The following is a 21,684-nucleotide window of genomic DNA, read 5'->3' as shown; positions in this document are numbered from 1 at the left end:
ACCGGACAATCCTAATCGTACAGCCAATACGCTTGATCTTTTTCTCACAAACAACCCTTCTAAGTGGTAGATGACTTTCATCAACCGGTGAAATACCACCACTTTGCTTATTGGAGGCTTGAAGTGGTGAAACCCATGTTTAGTCTCTAGAGTAAAGTTTCCGGCATCCCCCCTCCCCCCATACTTCTCCTTCAACCCATGCACGGTACTAAGTACTATAGGTTCCGATACCTTTCGTGTTTGGGGTTTTCATAAAAAAAAAAAATAAAATAAAAAAATAAGTTTTCATTATGTTGCACATTAATTGATGACCCATTGAGTATGAAGAATAATCATCTAACATTTTAAGAAAATAAATATGTTCTGAAATGAAAGTATGAAAATGTTAAAGAGGTTTGGCATATATAGAAATATCAGTATGAAAAAAAAAAAAGCACCAGTGCATCTAACAATTACCTGTTTAATGTTTTCAGCACCAAGAAGTGCTGAAAACATTGAACCCATTAGAAATGCATATGACCAAAGAAGTCAACAAGACAAGTGTTCTTGAGAACTGCATTTGAGTTGTTCAAGCATTATGAGAATCTTAAAGGATATAAAGTTTAAATTTTTTCATACATCATGTATTGCATGAAATTCAAGATGATCCTGCTTGATGAGAACAATTTTGTGAGTGGTACTGTATGGCAAAGTCATTGATTTTCGGGATGTAATCATATGGGTAGTTGAAGCAATGTTCAAATTAGATGGTCACTTGGATTTGTCACTAATGTGTTTATTTGACCAGCAGCAATTCTCACCTCGCTCACTTTACAGAAAAATGTTAACCTGCTATAATTGTGCTCAGATCCAGTGATATCATTTCTGGATGCAATTACCTTGAATTATTAATGAATGATGCAGTTTCCCCACAATAAGAAAAGTATTTCTGGATATGTTGGTGCACTTTCAAAAGGTTAGTACATATCCACATTTTCATTCTGACATCTGTGCCTGTCTGAACATTGAATTCCTCAAGCCATGGATAAAATTCAGTACTTTATGCATTTATTGAATGTAATTATTCCTTCAGTAAGTAAAAAGAAATTTCATTTATTGAATAAGCATGGCAGCCATTAAAATTTCATGAAAAAATGATTGTTAGTTTACCATGCTGTGATAGACAGGTGGATGGAGTATCACTAGAGAAGCATCACATAATTGGATTAAAAAAAAGTTTTGTCACACCTTCCAGATTTTTTGATTCTGAACACGGGGTTGCATAGTGTATTAGTATTTTTAGTTCATCTAGTAGTTCTCATCCTTTGCATAAGCACACGTTATTTGGGATTTCAGAAAATCCATATCTAATGGAGGGAGAAACAGTTCATTTTGGATAAATGTACATTTTTCTAAAAACAAGTATAAACACAATTTTTTTTTTATTTATATTTACACTTTTATGAGCATTTAAACAGACATGATTCTTTTATGTTCAAATCCCTGAAAACATGTTCCAGGAGTTAATTCAGATACATTAATCTTTGTATACTCTTCAAATTCTGACTATTAACTAGAACTATTTTCTTTTAAATAGTAGCTGCCTTATTTCATGTTAAAAAATATTGCAACACGAAAAAGCAAAGGTTTCTTTTAAGAAAACTGTAAAGTTGTTCCAAAAATCAGAATTAGAGGGAATAAATGAAAAGTTAATTTGGTGATGAGATGAAATGAAAAGTTAATTTCTGTTTTATTCTTCTCTACATCTTAAATATATGCACATATATATTTTTATCTCTACTGTACTTCATTTAAAACAATACAATATTGATGCATGTTTTGTAGTAATACACTCTTACTATTTTAGGTAAATAAGATAATTGATATAAGAGCTAGTGAGAATGAAAATCCCACTTTTTTAATATCATCCTATGACACTAGAAGAAATGAAAAGGTTGCACAAAGAAGAAGGGATGAGGTATGTTTATATTAATTTATTTTTAGGAGCTATTTAAATTTTTTAATTACAGTTTTTATTGACTTTTAGAACCCTTGTTTTATTGTCTTATCTGGAATGATACAGCCAAGGGGGATTTCCTTGTGTGTGTGTTCAGTGCAAAGAGTGTGAGGAAATTAGGTGTGCACTCAGCATTCTGATTGGAATTTATGAAGCCTTAAAGAATAGCATGGATTTCCTCAAGGGAATTAACTTGAGGGCCCATCAAGCCCTCAACTGCCCACCTCAATGCCAGAGTTTACATTTGCATCAGAGAATAATCCCCAAGGCAGAATGCATTAGTCCCACAGGAAGTAGTTATTGTCAGTGACTCTTGACTCTGTTGTAAGGAAAACAGGAAATATATTGTGCAAAAAGGATAGGTGGAATAGGACTAGGGACAAAAGTTAATGACATTGTAGAGCAGATATCATATATTTAGGGCATGAAATGGGATACTGTTATACATATTGGCACTAATGATATTATGAGTAGGAGATCCGAGGATTTATTTAACAAATACAGGGCAACATTGAGAAAAAGTTGCAAGTGAAGATTAAATTTGAGCCCCAATCAATTTGGGCCTGGAGAGACTGTGTAAGGCTCATCATGAGGTAGAATTTTTCTCAGCGTGGTCTGACTTAAATAGAAGGGATGCAAGAATATTTGCTGATGCTATCAAGGCAGTGTTAAGTAGGTCAGAAAACTGCTAGCTTTGGGGGGGGGGGAATACACAGATTATTATTTTTAGCCATATGGTGTAAGGAAGCCTGAAGCTTATACTGCACCATCAAAAAAAAAAAAAATAAAATTCCTGAGTTACCCTGAGAGAGAGAGTCAGAAGTAGAAAGGAATCACCAAGAAAGAAAAGAATGATGATATCCAGCTTGGGACCTTGGGTGTGCCAAGCCCATACTCACCAGATGTGAGCCCCTGGGGATAGAGTAACAACAGCTGCAGGCAGAGGTCAAAGTGATTCTTTCACTTCTATTGGAATGTGTAGCCACTTGGAAATCGAGGTGTCGGGATTTCAAGGCCTACTGGCAGTCCTCATGGAAAAAACAAATACATAAGCTTTGTTAAGTAAGAACAGGTGCATGTATACCTGCATGTACATTAATGCTAGGAGCATAGTAAATAAATTTGATAATTTTAAGTATTGGTTGATTCATCAAATATGGACATTGTAGAGTACTGAGTGACATGGTGTCACTCAGACATATCGGATTCAGAATTTGAATATAGGGAGTATAATATGTACATAAAGGACATAGTATAGTGTTTTGGGTCCTGTGGCAGCATGGGTTTCCCCAAACTGTGTGTTATAACTTTATGGTGTAATACAAACTCTGTAAAGGTCAGATAATGTGTGGTTTGTGTAGTATAGTGTTAGGTTATGTTTTTCATCTGGCCACTTAGCATGGAGGGGCTGTGGAATGGCACTGACCCCTAGTTTCTGTTCTGGGCATGGGAGCCAGCCCAGGTAATAGGTATTCACAATAGCTCTGGCATCACGTGAGCTTACTAGAGAGGGCCCAGACCAGAGGAAAAAAAGAAAGTGTAAGCTTTTATTGGAAAGAAGTGCAGGGGTAACACTTTGAGTGTGGAGAATAGGTGAAGGTAAAGATGGTGGATGATAGGGAGAATAGAGGAAAGAATGGGCACTCCTGTGGAAGGGACCTAGCTTCCATGGGGGGAGGGGGATGATGAGAATTGCATAGAGTATTGTGATGGTAGAATCCACCAAGCAAAGGTTGTAGGGAAATGGGCTATGCCCTAGGAGTGGTAGGGGGATTAAAGTCATAGCACATCTTACATATAACCGATTGGTTATATTGTAAGGTCAGGGAATCTTGAAAATTTCACACTGGTCAGAGCAGCTGTAACTGGTGTCAGCATCCCATGCCATGCTGCCTAAAAAGGGGAATTAGCATGGCATCATCAGTATGGTCTCAGTCTGGTAAGCAGCAGGGAGTGCATCCAAGAAAGGTTGCACCCAGCTGTGGAATCATATTTAGACTCTGTAGCCAAGTGGTCAGAAGCAGGAGTGCAGTAGCACATGCTCTTTGAGTAGACTAGGGTTCAAGTCCCTGACTGCTAAATCGGTAAATCTGACAATCCACACTGGACCAGCGGAGCAGATTATGGTCATTTCCATCAATATGAATTGTTGAGGAAGCTTCCATCCTGCAGTGGATTGATAACAGCTGCTGCTTACCTTACCCACAAAGCAAAAGAAGGAATACCATACATATCATACATCTTTCATACCTACAAGTGCACACATATTTAATTAATTAATTTTATTTTATTTATTAGTTGTATTTTTTGTACATATATTCAGGGTGCTCATATAATGGTAAGGACAGATCATATAAGCATGCATACACCCCCCATATGACTGCTGACACTCATCCTTGCACACAGACATTGCTCACAGCTTCTCTTCATATGAACAATACTCTCTTGCTTTATTGAACAATATTTTCAACAATTATGAATAATATTATTAACAAATTATGAACAATATTTTCATACTTTTTTGACATTATTCACAAATAAATTACTCAATTTGTACGCAGCTTAATCTGCAGCCATAAACACTATAGCAAGTTAAGGTAATACAAAACCAACAGTCACTCGTGGGAATTCGCACACAGTGGGACAAGAACCCACCCAACACATAACACACACCTTACCCATTCAAACATCTAACTTGCACACTAACTCTACACATCAGACACATGTTTGCAATGTGCATAGTCACTCACACAAAAACGATACACATACATGCACAATTTCACACATCAGAATTGCTCACAAGTGGACAGGGACATGCATGTATTTTACTTTCATCAGCTCTTTCATAGTCACTTTCAGTCATTCACACCTTACATCGTTTGACATAAATTGGCTTGCATACATATTATTTCTCACCCATTTGCTAATTACAGAAAAAAAAAAAAATATATATATATATATTTTTTTTTTTTTTTTTTTTTTTGTGGCTGATGTTATATATAAGCTTGCTTTCTTGCATCATTTGCTGTTACTGCTACTACTACATCTCCTGCTGTTTTCCTCTATATCCATGTGCGTGTGTGTGTGCGTGCGTAGGTCACAACTGAGTTTTCCCAGCAAGTACTAAGTCATCAAGAGAGAGAGAGAGAGAGAGAGAGAGAGAGAGAGAGAGAGAGAGGTAAGAAGCAGGGCCAGCCTGCCCTATGTCATCAGTCAATCTGAGAGTCAGTATCAGGTTTTTCTCAGTCAAAGTTTTTGTGTTACCCGGGGTCGTCTAGGCCAACCCAGGGGTATTGTCATGACAATTACCAGCAGACCTGTACAGAAAGGATAGACAGCACAAGAGTGTGAGGGGGGGGGAAGGGTTACACTCTTCATTTTACATGGGTGGCTAGTGCAATGTTCAGTCAGCAGAGGAGGTAAGCAAACCCTTGGCCATAATTTCAAGGGCATCTTTAAATTTGGGGGATATCAGTGTAGACTGGAGATGTAGGAATGTATCCCTGATTCACAAGGCAGATCAAAGGGTGGCATCAGTAATTACAGATCTGTTAGCTTAACTTCTGTTACAGGGGGTTTTGTCAGTGATATATAGGAATATTGCTTATGGGAGTTTTTTCAGTGATATATAGGAATATTGCTAGCAGAGCTAAGGAGATGATTATCCCATTATATAAGGCAATAGTCAGGTTGCACCTTGAATACTACATACAGGTCTGGAGGCTTCATTTTAGGAAGGATGTAGAGCTCGTGAAATGGGTGTAGAGAAGGGCAACGAAATTGGTGAAAGTAACAAAGGGATGCTCTTACCAAGAAAAGCTTCATTTCTTCAAATTACAGAATCTGAAGACTAGCAAAGTGGTGATCTGATTGAAGTGTTTAAGGTGTTGAATGGATTAAGCAAGCTCAGTGCAGATGGTATTGTTGCTTTTGCTCAGATTATGGACAGGGCATAAATTCAAATTGAGGATGGATGATTGCAGACTAGATGTTTGAAAATTTGCATAGTGGTTGATTGTTTCAATAAACTTCCATCTATTGTTGTGTAAGTGGATAGTTTGAATAAATTCAAGGAGGAATTAAACAAACTATTGTAAGGGATGGACAGGTGATGTTGGAAGTTTTTTTTTTTAGCTGATGCTGTATAAGCTTGCTTTCTTGCATCATTTGCCACTATTAATACTAAAATTCAAGTATAAGGAAATTTACAGCAATGGCTCATGTATACCTTATGCATTATGTACTTTATTCAGTGCCAACAAAACTGCAGTGACTGCTATATTTGTAGCACTGCTGTAAAATTCATATCCACTACTACAGCAAATACTAGGGCTTACTATCACCAAGTCAGTCTTTGGACCAATTATTACATGCACTGTACTGAGCCATAATGCAAATTCACTCTCTCAGCCCCTTTTAGATTCTGCTGTAATCCTGATGAAACTAAATTCCAGTTATAAGTTATTTGCATATGAAGCATTAGCCATTGAAGGAATGCAACAGAGCTCAACAGGTTAATGTTCTTAACATAAAGTTACCAGCAAATTTTTCACAAATGTGGTAGCCGAAAAATATCAGATTTTTATTTATGCACTCCACATGCATCATGGGAACTAACCTCACTTTAAAATAAAGATTCCTTCCAGTAATTCCATATGAGCTAACTGGTGACTTTATAGTCACCAGTGTCTAAGGTTACTGTGGATACATGTGGAGCCATGGAAATTTGACCATGGCTCCATCCTCAGTCACTGAACTTAAGTGAGGTTTACCAAATAATGTGTAAATGGCAATAAATGTCTTGAAACATCACCTATGTCATTTCAAATGTTTTCAAATGTTGATCTAGTTGATAATTATAGCTCAATTGATGATTTTTTTCTTTGCTCCTGATGTAAGGAGTGTACTTTGTCAGTAGGCAAGTGGAACCATTTTAGGTTAATCAATTAATAAGTAAATATATATGCTAAAAACCCACCTTTTTAATTAATTGGTATTATTGAATTAAAAAACCAAGCCACATTTTGAGAAATATAATCTGAAATAGTTAAGCAAGAACGTACTCAACTGTTTGCAAAAAATCAGTTCAAATAAGTATTTACATTACATTAAATGAAAGACAGTGTTCACGATGAGAAAAACAGCCAATTTGGGTCTGAGTCTATTGACCCATAGAATTCACTATTTCCCCAAAAGTTCAGTATTGTCCATAATAGTTAAAGTCAGTTCAAGTTTTTACTCAAGGTCAATAGAAGAAACAGATGATAATGTTAAAACGTACTGCAGAATTTAAGATGAAGGTGTTGTTTTAACATGATGCAAACAATCTAGACCAGTGTTTCCCAATTTAATTTGACCATGGAACCCTTTCATAATCTTTAAAAAAGTATTCTTACATAATATACAGAGCTAGAAAATAAGCCAGAATAAGCATGGATAAAAATAATAATAATACTCTTAATAAAATTATGATTATGAGATCAACTTTATTACTAATTTTAAAAACTGCATTTAATATAAATACAATAAAAATTTTAACATTTTTCTTTCAGAACTCGCACTGTCACTTCACAGAATTATAGGGTTAAGTGGAACACCATTTGGGAAATTCTGATCTAGATAATATATAAACATATGTACAAAATATATTTATACAAGTATAACAAAAAAATTGAAAAGAGAACAAACAGTTGAGAAAATTAATAAAATTTTTACATTTGCATTATCATTTTAACAATAACAGGTGATTTGGAAGGTACATCCACTTAAACTAGGAGTTTAATAGGTTTAGGGGAAGAAATCTGGTTAATTTACTTAAAGAAAATTTATAAAATTATAAACAAGATTGAAGAAGTAAATTAAAGATAAAAATAGGTATTGAGCATTTAAAAGGTAATTTTATTGTTCAGACAGTAATTTCTGCCTTTTAAGAGAGACAGAACAAGAAAAATTTTGAAATGATTGAAAGAATGCAGGAGAAGAAATAAAAACAGATTCCTGACCTGGAGAGACTTGACCAGTGTCTAAGAATAACTGTAAATGAAATCCATCATATAGAGGACAGAAAAATAGAACATGGGTCAAATCCTCAATAGAACTACAAATACAGAATTCAGAGGTGAAGAGATGGAAGCAGGCAAGTTTAAAATTTAATAATCCATGTCCAGTTAAAAGAAAGCTAGAAAATATACTGGGAGAGAACCATTTGTGAGTTATTTTATTAACAAATGCCACATCAGAGATAAAAGGTTTTGTGATTAAGCCTAAACCCGTTTAGGAATCGGCCTAGCAAAGTTACCAATGATCATAGATAATTTTAAGGATTTGCTGTTTTACTTGTTTTGGATTGGAGAACAAATCAATTTCAGTTCCATCGAATTCAGCAGGAATACCTTTATGAATGGAATAAGAGAGTTCACAGTAAATTAGAATTGTGCCTCCGTAGCCAGGTGGGCAGGAGCAGCAGTGCGTAGCACACACTTCTTGATCAGACCGGGGTTCGAGCCCATGACCACCAAAGACGGAGGATGTGGAAAAGTCAGGAAATGACCACCGCATATCCCCGGAGCAATATGGCCTTAGTTGCTAATGCTCCTAAAAACCAAATAACAACAACAACAGTAAATTTGAAATAGTTCTGGAGGTAAGGATCCCAAAAGAACCTGTAGGGCAGGGGTAGAAACAGTTCTATGTGACCTGACCAGAACAAGGAGAAAACTTTGCTGGAGTGAAAAAAGAGCTAGGTCGGCACAGTAAGCAATTTAGTATGCTTAAACCATGCTGTGGCAGCAGCATGGTTTAAACATAGTAAATTGTGATTGGTAGTAATCAGCAGAATGACAGTCTTAAAGTAGTGATTTGCAGAGTGACAGTCTTATATAAAATATTCAAGATTTGATGATTCAGACCTGAATCTTGATGGGCAATACATACAATTTGGAATGCGAGGAATGTTTATTTTATGTTTATATTGTTAGCTCCTCAATGCAAAGAGTTAATAAAATAAATTACCTAATAAATAAACTAGTTAATAAAATGAAATGAACTACTAAAGTGTCAATAAGTAGTTTATTTTTTTACTGGTGCAGCAGATACCTGGGACTTTCTTGCACCATATGGCTAAGAGTCTGGAAATTATATTCATCCTGTTGACAACTGCTTGCAACCATTTTACATAGTACCATGGCAGTCATATTCATTATCATTCATTTACCATATATTTCATAAGCTGATTAAATTGTTGTTCCTTGTTTTTTACCTGTGCTGTCTTTCAGAGATTATATTTAATTTACATGATTTACTTAGTACAGTTTGAATTTGAAACACAATATCCTTAGGTAGTTGTTAATAAGCTTATTTGATGACAGAAAAAACAGGCTGAGACAGAACACCAAGACAGACAGAGAGGAGGTGATTATCTTGCTCCCTACCTTGCAAGATTACGCTTTCCAGAAACCCTGACTAAAAAACAAGCAAGGACTGTTTATGACAGCTGCATGAAAGATTTTACTCAGCGAGCAGTGGAAATTGCAAATAATCTACAAATCAGTTTAGATGATGTAAGTATGAAATTAATAAAATAATATTAAATTGTTTATTTGCTGATATTGTCGAATAAATCTATAAGAAGTTCTTCTGAAAAAGGCCTCTGAGGTTGGGCAAATTCATATTTTACCAATAAATGGACTCATACATATATTAAATTAAATTATGTACACTGTAAAAAAAAAAAAAAAAAAAAAAAAACTATGATGAAATCGTTGTGATAAAATTCGAAAGTCTACGAATCTGTTCATCCAACCACATAATTATGAATACGGATAGAGGTATGCGTATGCATCCTCTGTTTGAAACTATCGTCCTAAGTATGGATGAACGGTTTTGCCTGACACGTTCCCAAGCTGTTTCCGCTTCCAGTTCAGACCATGTGCCGACTGAACCATGTGTATAAGTACCGTGAGCCTGTTATATAAGGATGTGCTGCAGGAAGTTTTGTTACTGCTGAGGAAGGAAGCCAATGCTTCCGAAAGCTCCAGATTTTTATCGTTTTTATCGCTTTTGATCCGGTTTATTTTAGTGTATTTTATCACAAGGATTTCATCATAGTTTTTTTTTTTTTACAATGTACATAATTTAATTTAATATAATAGCAGATTTTGTAAATATTTATTTTATTTTATTTTAATTTGTAAATATTTTAATTACAGTAAAATACTTATATTTTCATGGTTGGTGTTATGAGTAGTGATTCTGTGTGAAATTAATAGTTTCTGTGAATTGTAACAATTTGCAGAAAGCACAGTTCAGTTCTACACATTATTCTTAAATGAATACCAGTATTTTTGGTTGTACAGCTGTTATTCTACATCTAGATCAAGGTTCGTAAGTTTTATTTGTTGAGTAATGATCAAATTTTTGCAGTCTATCTAGACTTTAAGGTAAGTTAGGTGACTTTTGGAGCTGGGCCAGTAGAGCTCAATCACTAACAAATCCCAGATGTTTAACATGGTCTAATTATTTCAGTTGTTGAACTATAAAGGTAATCTTAGGTACTACAAAGTGGTATGCAAGAGAAGCAAATATCAATTCCTTAAGAAGTTGGGATCTGAACTTGGTAGTGGGAAAGAACTTTGTGTGTTTGTCTGTCAGGAGCTGTTGGATGAGGTCAGAAATAATTAAAACTTCCTTTCAGTGGTTATAACAAAATGTGAGCTGACCAGGCTAGCCGGGTGGGTAAAGTGCCTACCTGGCAACCCAAAGGTTGCCAGTTCGAATCCCGCCTCGGGCTAGGATCAAAGTACTGCAAAAACCTTGGGAGGTGCATTATGGCCACAGAAGCCGATGCGCCACAACAACTACCAAAAAAAAAAAAAAAAAAAAAAAATGTGAGTTTACTGCTACAACACTAAAATGAAACAGCAGTCTTCTTAGTAAAAATGCAAAACATCTCCACGTCCAAAGAAAGCTAGGCAAGTCAGGTCCAACATCAAAAGCATGTTGGTGATCTTTTTCAACTATGAGCCCTTGGTTCGTCTTGAATTTGTGCCTCAAGGCCAGACAGTTAACTAGCATTATTACCTGGACGTTTTAAGTTTCTTAGGGGAATAGTCAGCCAACAAACATCCTGAATGGAAATTGAAGAAGGATCACAGAGAGCCCTACATGCAGTGCCAAAAAATCATTTCCAGTGGTATTTTCAGCAATGGCAGAAATGCTGGTCCTGGTGCATAAACTCATAAAGGGACAACTTTGAAGGTAACAACCATAATCAGTAATAAAAGCAAGCCTATTTCTTTTCATTGATTCAGGCTGGGAACTTTTGGATATGCCCTCATATATGTATATGTAAGGGCCTCTTTTGTAAAATATAAACTTCTGGAGTACTAAGGAAGTCCACATAGGAGAGCGAAAGGGTCCAGAGGTCCTCCCCTGGGAAAATTTTTAGAAAATTATGGTTCCAGTGGCATTAGTAATAAAACACCAATAGCATTAGTGATAATAAATAATTTTTATTTTTAAATAAATATTTTTTTAATAATTTAAGTATACAATTTTTTATCTTTTTAACTTCTAGAACACCATTCAGGCAGAAAAAAAAGCTCTGTGTGTGATGATTGGCTGCAGACAGAGCTTGGTGGTATTATTTATATACTCATTTTGTGTATGTTGTGTGCTGTGGTCACAGACAATGGTATAGCAGTTTAGCTGACCATAGCACGGACAGGAAATTGTGCTCCCAGATAATCCGAGCACTAACTTTACATTCTTCATTTATATACTGTTCACTTTTGTCCAACTAATTTTTTTCCACACTCTGGGCATATTAAATAAATTTTTTTCTGTTTATACTCCGGGACGACCAAACGGTCAGAGGAGTTCACAAGATAGACAGAATACAAGAAACAGCACCGTATTCAGTAGTCACGGGCTTGAACCCCGGTCACTCAAGGCACGTGTACTTATGCACCCGCGCGCCTAACCACTAGGTTTATATGATGATAAACTAACCATTAGTTTATATGATGGCAGGAGTGTCTATTTCTATCCTAATTCCTTACCTAATTTTGCCTCCTGTTAGTTAAACTGCTATACCATTGCCTATGACCACAACACAAAATGAGTATATATATATATATATATATATATATAGAGAGAGAGATTTTTTTAAATATTTATGTACGTAATAAGCAGGAATATATGTGTGTGTTTGAAATTTTTTGCGCTTAACAATCTGAAAAATGGGAGAGACTGATGTTTCTGTTTTATGTCTAAAATGTTTTTTGTAATTTTCAACAGAATTAATATTTTTTGGTTTTTTGAAAATAAAAGATGTAAAATAGCATGTTTTAAAAATTAAAATTTTTTATTAAACATAAAAAGTTACATGCAATTGCAATACGTGTAACTTTTTACAAGTATTGTAAAAAGTTACAAGTATTGCAATTCATTAAGAAAAGGTGAAATAATTGGCGTTGTTGAAGCAAAATAAAAAAAAAAAAAAAAAACTCATTTTCAAAAAGGAAAAAGAAAATGGGTATCTGTTGGGTGACTATTATTGTTATTCTTCCTTTTCTTTCCTTATGGTCTGGAGCTGTTTTTTTTTTTTTTTTTTTTGTAGGAAGCACTTTCCAAAATGGACCAGATTCATTGGCTTTATAAATTTGTTTGTGGGTCAAATCATAGTTCTTTGTTATTATACATCAAATATCTAAAGTAAACAGTGTGGCTGTTGACTGGGGGCTCTACAAAACTTTTTAATGTGGACTTTATGAGCTACATGATTCCATGCCATTTTTTGAAATTTGTTAGTTAGCCTTTTGAAGCCAAAAATAGTTCAGTAGGTTTTAGTTGTTTTGTTGAACCACTTGGCTTTCACTAAAAGCAGGGAACTTGAAACTGACATACCTTTCATAACTCTCTGCTGGAGCCATTTGTAAACTGAAAAACCTTTTTTTCGCTAGTGAAGAGATGACTATTTTAACCCTACAACAATTGTGCATAATCCCCTGTTTCAGCAGATGCCACCATTAAATAAAATAAAATTAAATAAAAGTAAATAAAAAATTATCTACCATAGTGATCTCAATGTCAATTTTAGTACTCCTCAATTATTAAGATTCCTTTCGATCTGCACTATTGTTTTTTTAATGAGGCGTGACTATTAACAGAATAACTTGTTTTTTTAAGCCTTAAGCCTAATCTATGCAATCAAAAAATATAGATTTAAAATTAGCGTGGTCTTTCTGGCCAATTCTGACAGCACACTATTGTAATTGTGCTTTAAGAACAGCTCAAATAGTTGATGTGTGTGTGTGTCAGCTTATGTAAACATTCTGAGTGCCAGTAACGAAGGATATGGGAGTTTTTTTTTTCATAAGTGTAAGCAAGGGGTACTCACGTAAACAAATTGAGCACCAATAACAAGGGAGTTTCATTTTCACAAGTACTGCAATTTACTATTCTTAGCAGTGTGAGCCTTAGAGCGGAAATACACTATTATCACTTCACGAGACTTCACTCGTATACATAACTAACATCAAATGTGGGGAGCATTATTTTATTGCTCGGAGATGCAGTGTTGTGATTGGCTGTATTCACAAGATAACACGTCGGGCTTCAAGGCCGAATGACATTGTCAGGAAGTCAGATTTTTCTGTTCAAACAGAAATTTCATTAGGCGTGACGAGGAAAATGGAGGAAATGCTAATAGAAAATTAAATTAGAAGTAAATCTGTTTTGAAGGCACAAGTAAGAATATCCGAAAACATAACAACATCAAGGACGTTGCTGGTGTGCCTATTCCAAAGCACTCTCCACTTCAACCAGCTACTCGGCATACTCACCGCAAATGTCTAGTCACAGAGATGCTCAAAAATGGCCAAAGGAGGAAAATAGACCAACAGAATTACAAATTAAGAAGACGAACAAGTCGATCATTTCAATTTGCACAACTCATAACAATTTCTTACAACTTCAATTTTTAGGGTTGAGAAATAGTTTTTTGTTATTAAATTTCATTAAAAATTTTTGTTTTGTATTTTGACAGAATAAGTCCTTATTCAAAATTAAATTTGCAGTATTTTAACTTTCCTTTAACATATAATTAATTTTTCCTTAGCGCTGATTGAATTTCGAAATTGCGTATTTTGCCCTTGAATGTCATCCAATAAGGATGGCATTCATTATATAGTAAATTTAATTCTTCTTTATTCATCCGTAAGTACATCGTTAAACGATTTTCATCTTCAAAGTCCTGCAGTAAATGATGGAATTCGCCTTTTTCTGTTCTCTTCCAATTGATGTTGTGTATCCATTGCGTACTCTTTTGTTTTCTCGGCTATAAGAAAAGTGCATACATTTTCTAAATCTTCTTCAAAATCTGAAAAGGAGGATGAACTGTGGCAATTCATTTCGCTTCAGCTTTCCTCAAAGAAAATGACATGTATACAATGTTACAGGTTGCCAGACTTACCCCTTTTGGAAGTATAATAAAATTTCCAAGATACCCCTTTTTTAACATTTGAAAAAAAGCAGAAATCATAAAACACCCTGTTGAGATGATTATATAGGAAGAAAAAATTAACTGACGATAAAGTTGTTGAAATGCACCCTTAATTAAAGACTCGAATACGACATTCTATCCTATTTACAAAGAGGGTTGTAGAATATTCATATTTTGCTTACTTTGTAACCTTTTGCTTGACTTCTTTTTTATTTCGTTGTAATGGTTTAAGGCTCAGGCTTAAAACATTACAACCATTCAGGTTTAAGGCTTAAACATTCTTCTGTTTAGAATCAGAAGAATGTTTAATTTTTTTTTTTTCTTAAAATGTGGGCACAAATATATTTTGTAGGTCGATCTGTCAAAGCTACTGAGTTGCAATTCTTGGAAAAGAAAATCCTCTTTTCCTCTCCTTTGCTGTACTCAATTTTTTTCATAGAATTGACTTGTCCACTACTTTTCAATCAGTGGTGAAAACTGCATACATAAGTAATGGGTTTAAAAACCCATTACTTCTTGCTCTATGACATATAGAAAATTCATTTTTTTGTGATGATTTATAGACTGTTATAGAGGGATTAACTGAATATTTACAATAATGATGATTTCTAATGCATTTACTACCTAGTGCATTTATTTGTATTATGTTTGATAATGACAATTAATATAATGTCAATATAAATTAATAGCATGAAATGTGGATCCATTGACATTTACTGGAATGAGAATAAACTATGCAACACTAGAATTATTGAAGACAGCTAAATGTTAATAATAGGTTATTATAAAATAAAAAGGCATTACACTTAAAACAAATGTAGTGCATTTTATGTTACAAATTTTACTTGATGATTTTAGAAAAAAATTAAGAATTAAATTTTTTGTAAAAATTATTTTACAAAAAGAAAGCTTATTTATTTGGAAAATATATCCTTGTGTGATAAAGCCTCTCATTTATTACCCCTTTCATTTTTAGAATATTTAGCCATGTTAGTGCACAGTAGCATAACAGCTGTTTTCTTTAAAACACTTTTCTTGTTTAGGTATTTCAGTTATAAACATTACGCTAATTGAAGAGTGAATACGTAATATACCAAAGCAAATATTTTTTGGGTGCTGCCTGTTTTCCTTTTATTTTGTATACTGTATAACATGAGCACAGCACCAGGATTTATTATTTTAATTTGTTTTCAGGAAAGATCAGAATTACAGAAAAAAAATGAATGGTATCAAACAATCAATGATCAGGCTTCTAAAGAAGAAAAGGAGGAATATCTCGAATACTTTAAGGCAACTAATTTACGTATAAGAGCTTTGGAATCACGATTAAAAAGGTAAAAGTTAACAATTTTGATTATAATAATATTTAATAATAAAAGTTAACATTATAATGGACTATTTAAGTGTAATGCATTTTATATGTAAAAATATTGACATAGAAAAAAAGGGAACACTGATGTCTGTAGTGAGTAAAAACTTGTCTACAAATAAGTTACTAAGGGGGTTAGGCAAGCCAAGGCAGATTATGAGAAACATTTGACAAAGAATGTGAAGAAAAGTAGCAAAGAAATATTTGCTTATGTTAAAATTAATATTTGCTTATGTTAACACAGTCTCTGTAGCCGAGTGGTTACGAGCGGGAATGCAGTAGCACACGCTCCTTGAGTAGACCGGGGTTCAAGCCCCTGACTGCTAAATACGGTCGATCTGCCAACCCACACTGGACCAGCGTGGCAGATTATGGTCCATTTCCCTCAACATGAATTGTTGAGGAGGCTTCCATCCTGCAGTGGGTTGATAATGGCTGCAGTTTACCTTTTTTATGTTAACACTAAAAAGAAACGAATTAACTACACTGGTTTAGTAGATATGGATGGCATAATCATCAACAATCCAGTATCAGGTGCTGAAAAACTTAACATTTTGCATCTAAATTCAAGAAATTTTTAGGGATAGGATACCAGAAATATACCTGTTAACTGCAAGCCAAATTTTGCAATAACTGAGGAAAGTGGAACAAAAAATTGTTGAAGCTAAAAACTGAATATGGCACCAGAAGTTGATGGAAGCCATCCAGTCATATATTCATATAGAAAGAAGCAACAGAGAAGGTAAGCAAACAGTTAGATATAATTATGAGAGCATCTTTTCATTTAGGCATGGCACCTACATATTAGGGATATGCAAATAGCTCTTCCATTTGCAAAGGGGATCAAAGGGCAAAGTGAGTGATTACAGACCTGTAAGCTTGACTTCTGTTCCAGTAAAAATAATAGCCAGTGGTTGAAGAAGTAATGCAACAGTCGCAGCACTAATGTTTGATCAGTCTCATAAGCTGTTATGACATAGGTGCATGTAAAAAATAATTTTGACTTCTGTTTTAATATACTTAGATTTCAGTAAAACTTTTCATGCTGTTCCACATGAAAATCTGTTGTACAAATTGGAGCAGTGCAGCATTAGGGGTTGGTTGTTCAGGGATTTTATGGTGCTCCAGCATCCGAGGCTAGTGAGTACCAAGTCAGAAGCTATAAAATATACACTAGTGTAATTAATATATAACATAAAACAGGCGTAATATATAAAACAATCAAGCACTCTAAATAAAATTATAAAAATTAATACGTTGTGAAAACTTGAATGTATCTGACACATTGTCCAATGAAATCTGTCCGAGTGTATATGGCTCAGACAGGTTGGTAAAACAAAGACAGTGTCCATTATTAAGATATATACATTCAATTAAAATGTGCTAAACAATTAAAAGTGTAACAATTTTTATACATAGGATGATCATCAGCCTTTAGCAAATAGGAATGCATCGGGTGACAATGGCCTATGGGGTGCCGAGCAAGGACTACTTCTTGGCAAATCTTCTGCTAAATCCTGTGCTGACTAGACTGCCATTGCATGTTACAGGCTTCATTTCATTTAGCTTAGTGTTGTGCCTCTGCAAGGTTTTTTTCCCTTGTGCATATGGTTTGTTGTGGATTAGATGCTTGTAGTCTGTATAGGGGACTAAAAAGTGGATGTGATTCTGTGGCATTGTTGATTTGGCAGCAGTAGTAAATATCAAAGTTTAACTCTGAAAGAAAGTGTAGCATTTGCTGTACCTGACACAAAACGAGATGAGAAATGCGTCTCATCTCTGATAAGGCCTATAATACACTTTGGAAGTCAGTATATAACATGCACCTTTGGTACTGGTGGGATTTTATATGGTCTAAGGCCAATTCTATTGCATGTAACTCTGCAGTGTATATACTATATTCATATGGAATCCAATTACAGACAGTTTTGTTTGGAAAGACACAAGCAGATCCCACAAACACTTATGACTTCAGGTCATCTGTATATGCTGGCAAGAAGTCAGGATATTCAGCTCATTGTGCTGCAAAGAGTTCCCAACATATACATGGAGATGTGTCAAGTTTCAGCCAGCTCCTAAGATGGAAGTCACATATTCCAAGGAGGAAAGATTTGCCTGGCCGATGTGAATATATTATTCAACATAAAGTTTAAATCTTGAATTAGCTCTTGAATCCTAATACCAAAGGGATGATTGGTGGTTCTACGCTTATATTTTCCCATCGTGGCACAAAAACGGACATCCATGTTAGACTGGCAGGGATTTTATTTTTATGGCATATTGTAATGACAATTGCTGATCAATGGCAAATCATTGGCTTCCACATAAAGACCAGACGGGCAAAGTACAAAATGCCCCTATAGCAATTGGATGGCTGTGTGCCGGATTGGATTGAGCAATCAGAGAGCAGAATTTCTAGCAGAGGAATATACTTGCAAACCATAGTCAAGTTTAGATCAGACAAGTGCTCAATAAAGGTTTGATAATGTGCTTCTATTTCTCCCTGATAATTGGAGAAGATAGCACTGAGCATGTTCAGACCTCTCTTGCATTTTGCCCTGAGCTGACAGATATGGTAGAGGAAAGTCAGCTTTTGATCAAAGAAAGTCCCAAAAATAATTTTTTTTTTTCCTCCTACCACAGGAATTGCATTTTGTCCAAGCCCAAGTACAGGGTGTCAGGGTGAAGATTCCATTTGTGGCAAAAATTCAGTCATTTGAGGAAAACTTACAAACTCATTGGCTAAAGCCCAGGAACTAAGGTGCTCAATTGCTTGTTGCAGTTGTTCAATACCTCTCATGTTGTAGGAGTGACAAAAAATAATAAAATCATCGACATAAAGAGTACTGTTTACTGATGGAGGAAGCTGTTCTCTAATAGTTCACGTTCACTGTTGAAAGCATAACAATGAGGACAGAGAGCCCTTTGGAAAAATAACTGGGACAAGCTAGATCTAACATAAACCTGGAAGTCGTTTTGATAAAAAAAATTTGTAATAAAAATATAAAGATGATCTCTAAGACCAGATATAGTCTTTTAAAACACCATACCTTCAAGTTGTCATAAGCCTTTTCCATATCAAAGAAAACAGATACTAAGTGCTCCCGCTTTATGAATGCATCACAAATCGCTGTTTTTAATTGTTTCAAATGATCCATAGTGGACCAGTTTCTTCAGAAGCCACACTGTCTTGTTGAAATAGTCATTTGCTTCAAGGTGAGCATTGACCATTTTTTTCAAGATCTGGTCAGTTATTGTCAAGAATTTTGAGGTCCTTTCCTGCTTTGGAAATGCTAGGATGATTGTGCTATGCCAATCCCTCCAGGGTTCAGTGCTGGACCCTTTGCTGTTTTCAATATTTATTAATGCTCCCTTTGCAGATTTAGCTAATGCAGTTAAGTGGATGAGGCTTAGGAAAGGCAAAATCTTTGGGAATTAAGTAGCTAATCTCCATAGTGTACACTGAGTGGACAGAAATCATTGGATGCCTACCTAGTAACCCACCTTTTGCCCGGATAAGGGTAGTCACGTTGAGGCATCGAGTTAGTTCACTACTACACAAAAGCGTGTCACAGGTATTTCCATCTATGCTTACTGCACTGCTGTCCATAATTCCATCTCATTCCTGGGTGGTGGATCCAAAGCTCGAATGGACCTTTCCACAGCATCCCAAAGATGCTCCACAGGGTTCATGTGCAGGGAGGGGAAGCCATTCCATGGTGGTAAAATCTGCAGAATGCTCTTAGAACCATATTCTACTCACCATGGCTCTGTGGGGTGGTGCATTGTCCTGCAGGAAGAGTCTGTTGCCCTGTGGGCGTACAATGACCACGAAGGGATGCAGATGGTCTGCAAGGATGGACATGTAACCTGGACCATTCAGAAATACATCTAGACATACCAGAGGTCCCAATGTGTGCCAGTTGAACATGCCCCAGGCCATTACCTACTGTCCACCTGAACAGTTCCTTGTTGACACGATGGGTGCATACCAGATATGCACCCTCCCATCTGCTCAAAATAACTGGAAATGGGATTCATCGGAACAGGAGACCTGTCTCCAATCATCCAAGGTCCAGTGCTGATGTTCTTTTGCCCAGTTGAGGTGTAGGGTCCTGTGTGATGGTGTTAGCAATGGGATTCTGGTGGGTTGGCGCCTCCCTCGTTGAAATCGGCAGTGATTCATGCCACTGTCGCTTTCCGGTTGGCTGAAACAGAGTGAAACAGATGTCAATGGCAACATTCATCCACCACTTTTCTCTGCCTGCAGTACTGTCTATGATGAGATATTGTTCTGGAAATGCTGTATTTGATACTGTCAAACAGGGATAGTGCAATTTGTGTACCACCTTCAACAATGAGTGACCCATGCATTGGGCACCATCATCCCTCTTTCAAAATTAGTTAACTCATGTTTATCCATACTGTCTACATAAATGCAGTGTACCTATACACCTGCCAACAGTGGGTTCGTCCACCAGCAAGAGGGATGACAGCGTCATGTTGCCCAGGAACCCAATGAATTTTGTCCTTTCAGTGCAATACCAGGGTAACTCATGGAAGCACTATGAAAAAGTTGGCCAAGAACTCTTGTACTGGCAGGTGTAAACTTGAATTTGCTTCAGCAGAAATAAGGCAAAGGATTTTCATCTAAGCATGCTATTTATTTTATCAGTAGGGCTTAAAACTTTTTTAGACTTTATATTTGCCTAATCATTTTAAACAGTTGTTTATAAAGTATAAACAAAGTTGTTTAAAAAGTATAAAGTATATCCTATTTTTTTTTTTTTTTTTTTTCAGACATCAAGATATCACATGCCAGAAATATGCATCTCTAGAAAATAAACTGAATTCTGACCGCCGACTAATTGATGCAACCGACGATGATAACACATCTGTCATCAGCTTTTAAGTTTGACTATTTTACTTTTATATCAACTGAAATACATTAAAAATTTTCCCTAGATTTGTTTTTTTTAAGAAAATATTCACAAATACATTTAAAGTTTAACATGTTTGCTGCATATAAATGTTCAACAGTATCCAAAGTGCTGCACCATAAAGCATATAGGCAGTCAATATGAGTGGTGTAAAGGCAAATGAAATGAACTGCTCAACCGAACTCTGGTCTATTAGCATCAATGATTTGTTTATAGCATGGTACACATTTTTATTTGTTTTTTGCTTGTGTTGAGGTTAGTTTATGTACATAGAATAAAATTTTGAGTTTTGTTCTGATTTACAGATTAGTCAAAAGTACGTATTCAACTTTCAGCTGTGAATATATAATACTTAGGAATTTTTGGAATGTTATTTCTCAACACTCCAAAAATTACAGCACACTGAATGCACTTTCTCAAATGTAGGTGACAATGAACATGTTAAAGAAAAGAGGATTCTGAATTCAGTTGTCTAAACCATTACTATTACATTAAGGGGTAGAATTTTTTTCAGCCTGGAATGTACTTGTTAACAGGAGAGATTGCTTCTACAGGGATGGGATACACTTAAATAGAAAGGATGCAAGAATATTTGCTGATGCTATCGAGACAGTGTTAGGTGGGTCGGAAAACTGCTAGCTTGGGGGGAGACAAAGACTAATGGATTAACAGTAGCCACTGGCAGAGGTGAAAGAGATTCTTGCACTGCTTCTATTGGAATGAGCAGAAGCCTGAAAAACAAGATGCAGGATATTTCAGAGACTGCTGGAAGTCATTGTGATACAAGTAAACACATGGGTTGTGTTAGGGTAGCTAAGAATAGAAACAAGTGCAGGTATACTTGCGTGTACACCAATGCTAGGAGTTTAGTAAATAA

The 21,684-nt window shown here is 35.5% G+C and overlaps 1 protein-coding gene across 1 annotated transcript in view; it reads left to right on the top strand.

Moving 5' to 3' along the window:
• lobo (coiled-coil domain-containing protein lost boys) overlaps positions 1–20,779 on the top strand; it is an 87,384-nt gene extending 66,605 nt beyond the window's left edge. The window contains exons 12-15 of the mRNA XM_090380482.1: positions 1,847–1,957; positions 9,364–9,555; positions 15,693–15,832; positions 20,668–20,779. Coding sequence (XP_090236608.1) covers positions 1,847–1,957; positions 9,364–9,555; positions 15,693–15,832; positions 20,668–20,779 — 555 coding nt within the window. The remainder of the gene's footprint in view (positions 1–1,846; positions 1,958–9,363; positions 9,556–15,692; positions 15,833–20,667) is intronic.
• The last annotated feature ends 905 nt before the right edge of the window (positions 20,780–21,684 follow it).

The sequence above is a fragment of the Mastigoproctus giganteus genome, chromosome 8 (assembly GCF_048544385.1).
Source record: "Mastigoproctus giganteus isolate SK-2022 chromosome 8, ASM4854438v1, whole genome shotgun sequence".
In the NCBI taxonomy this organism is placed as follows: Eukaryota; Metazoa; Arthropoda; class Arachnida; order Uropygi; family Thelyphonidae; genus Mastigoproctus; species Mastigoproctus giganteus.
Note: the sequence above shows the minus strand (reverse complement) of the source record. Positions and strands in the feature narration are given on the sequence as shown.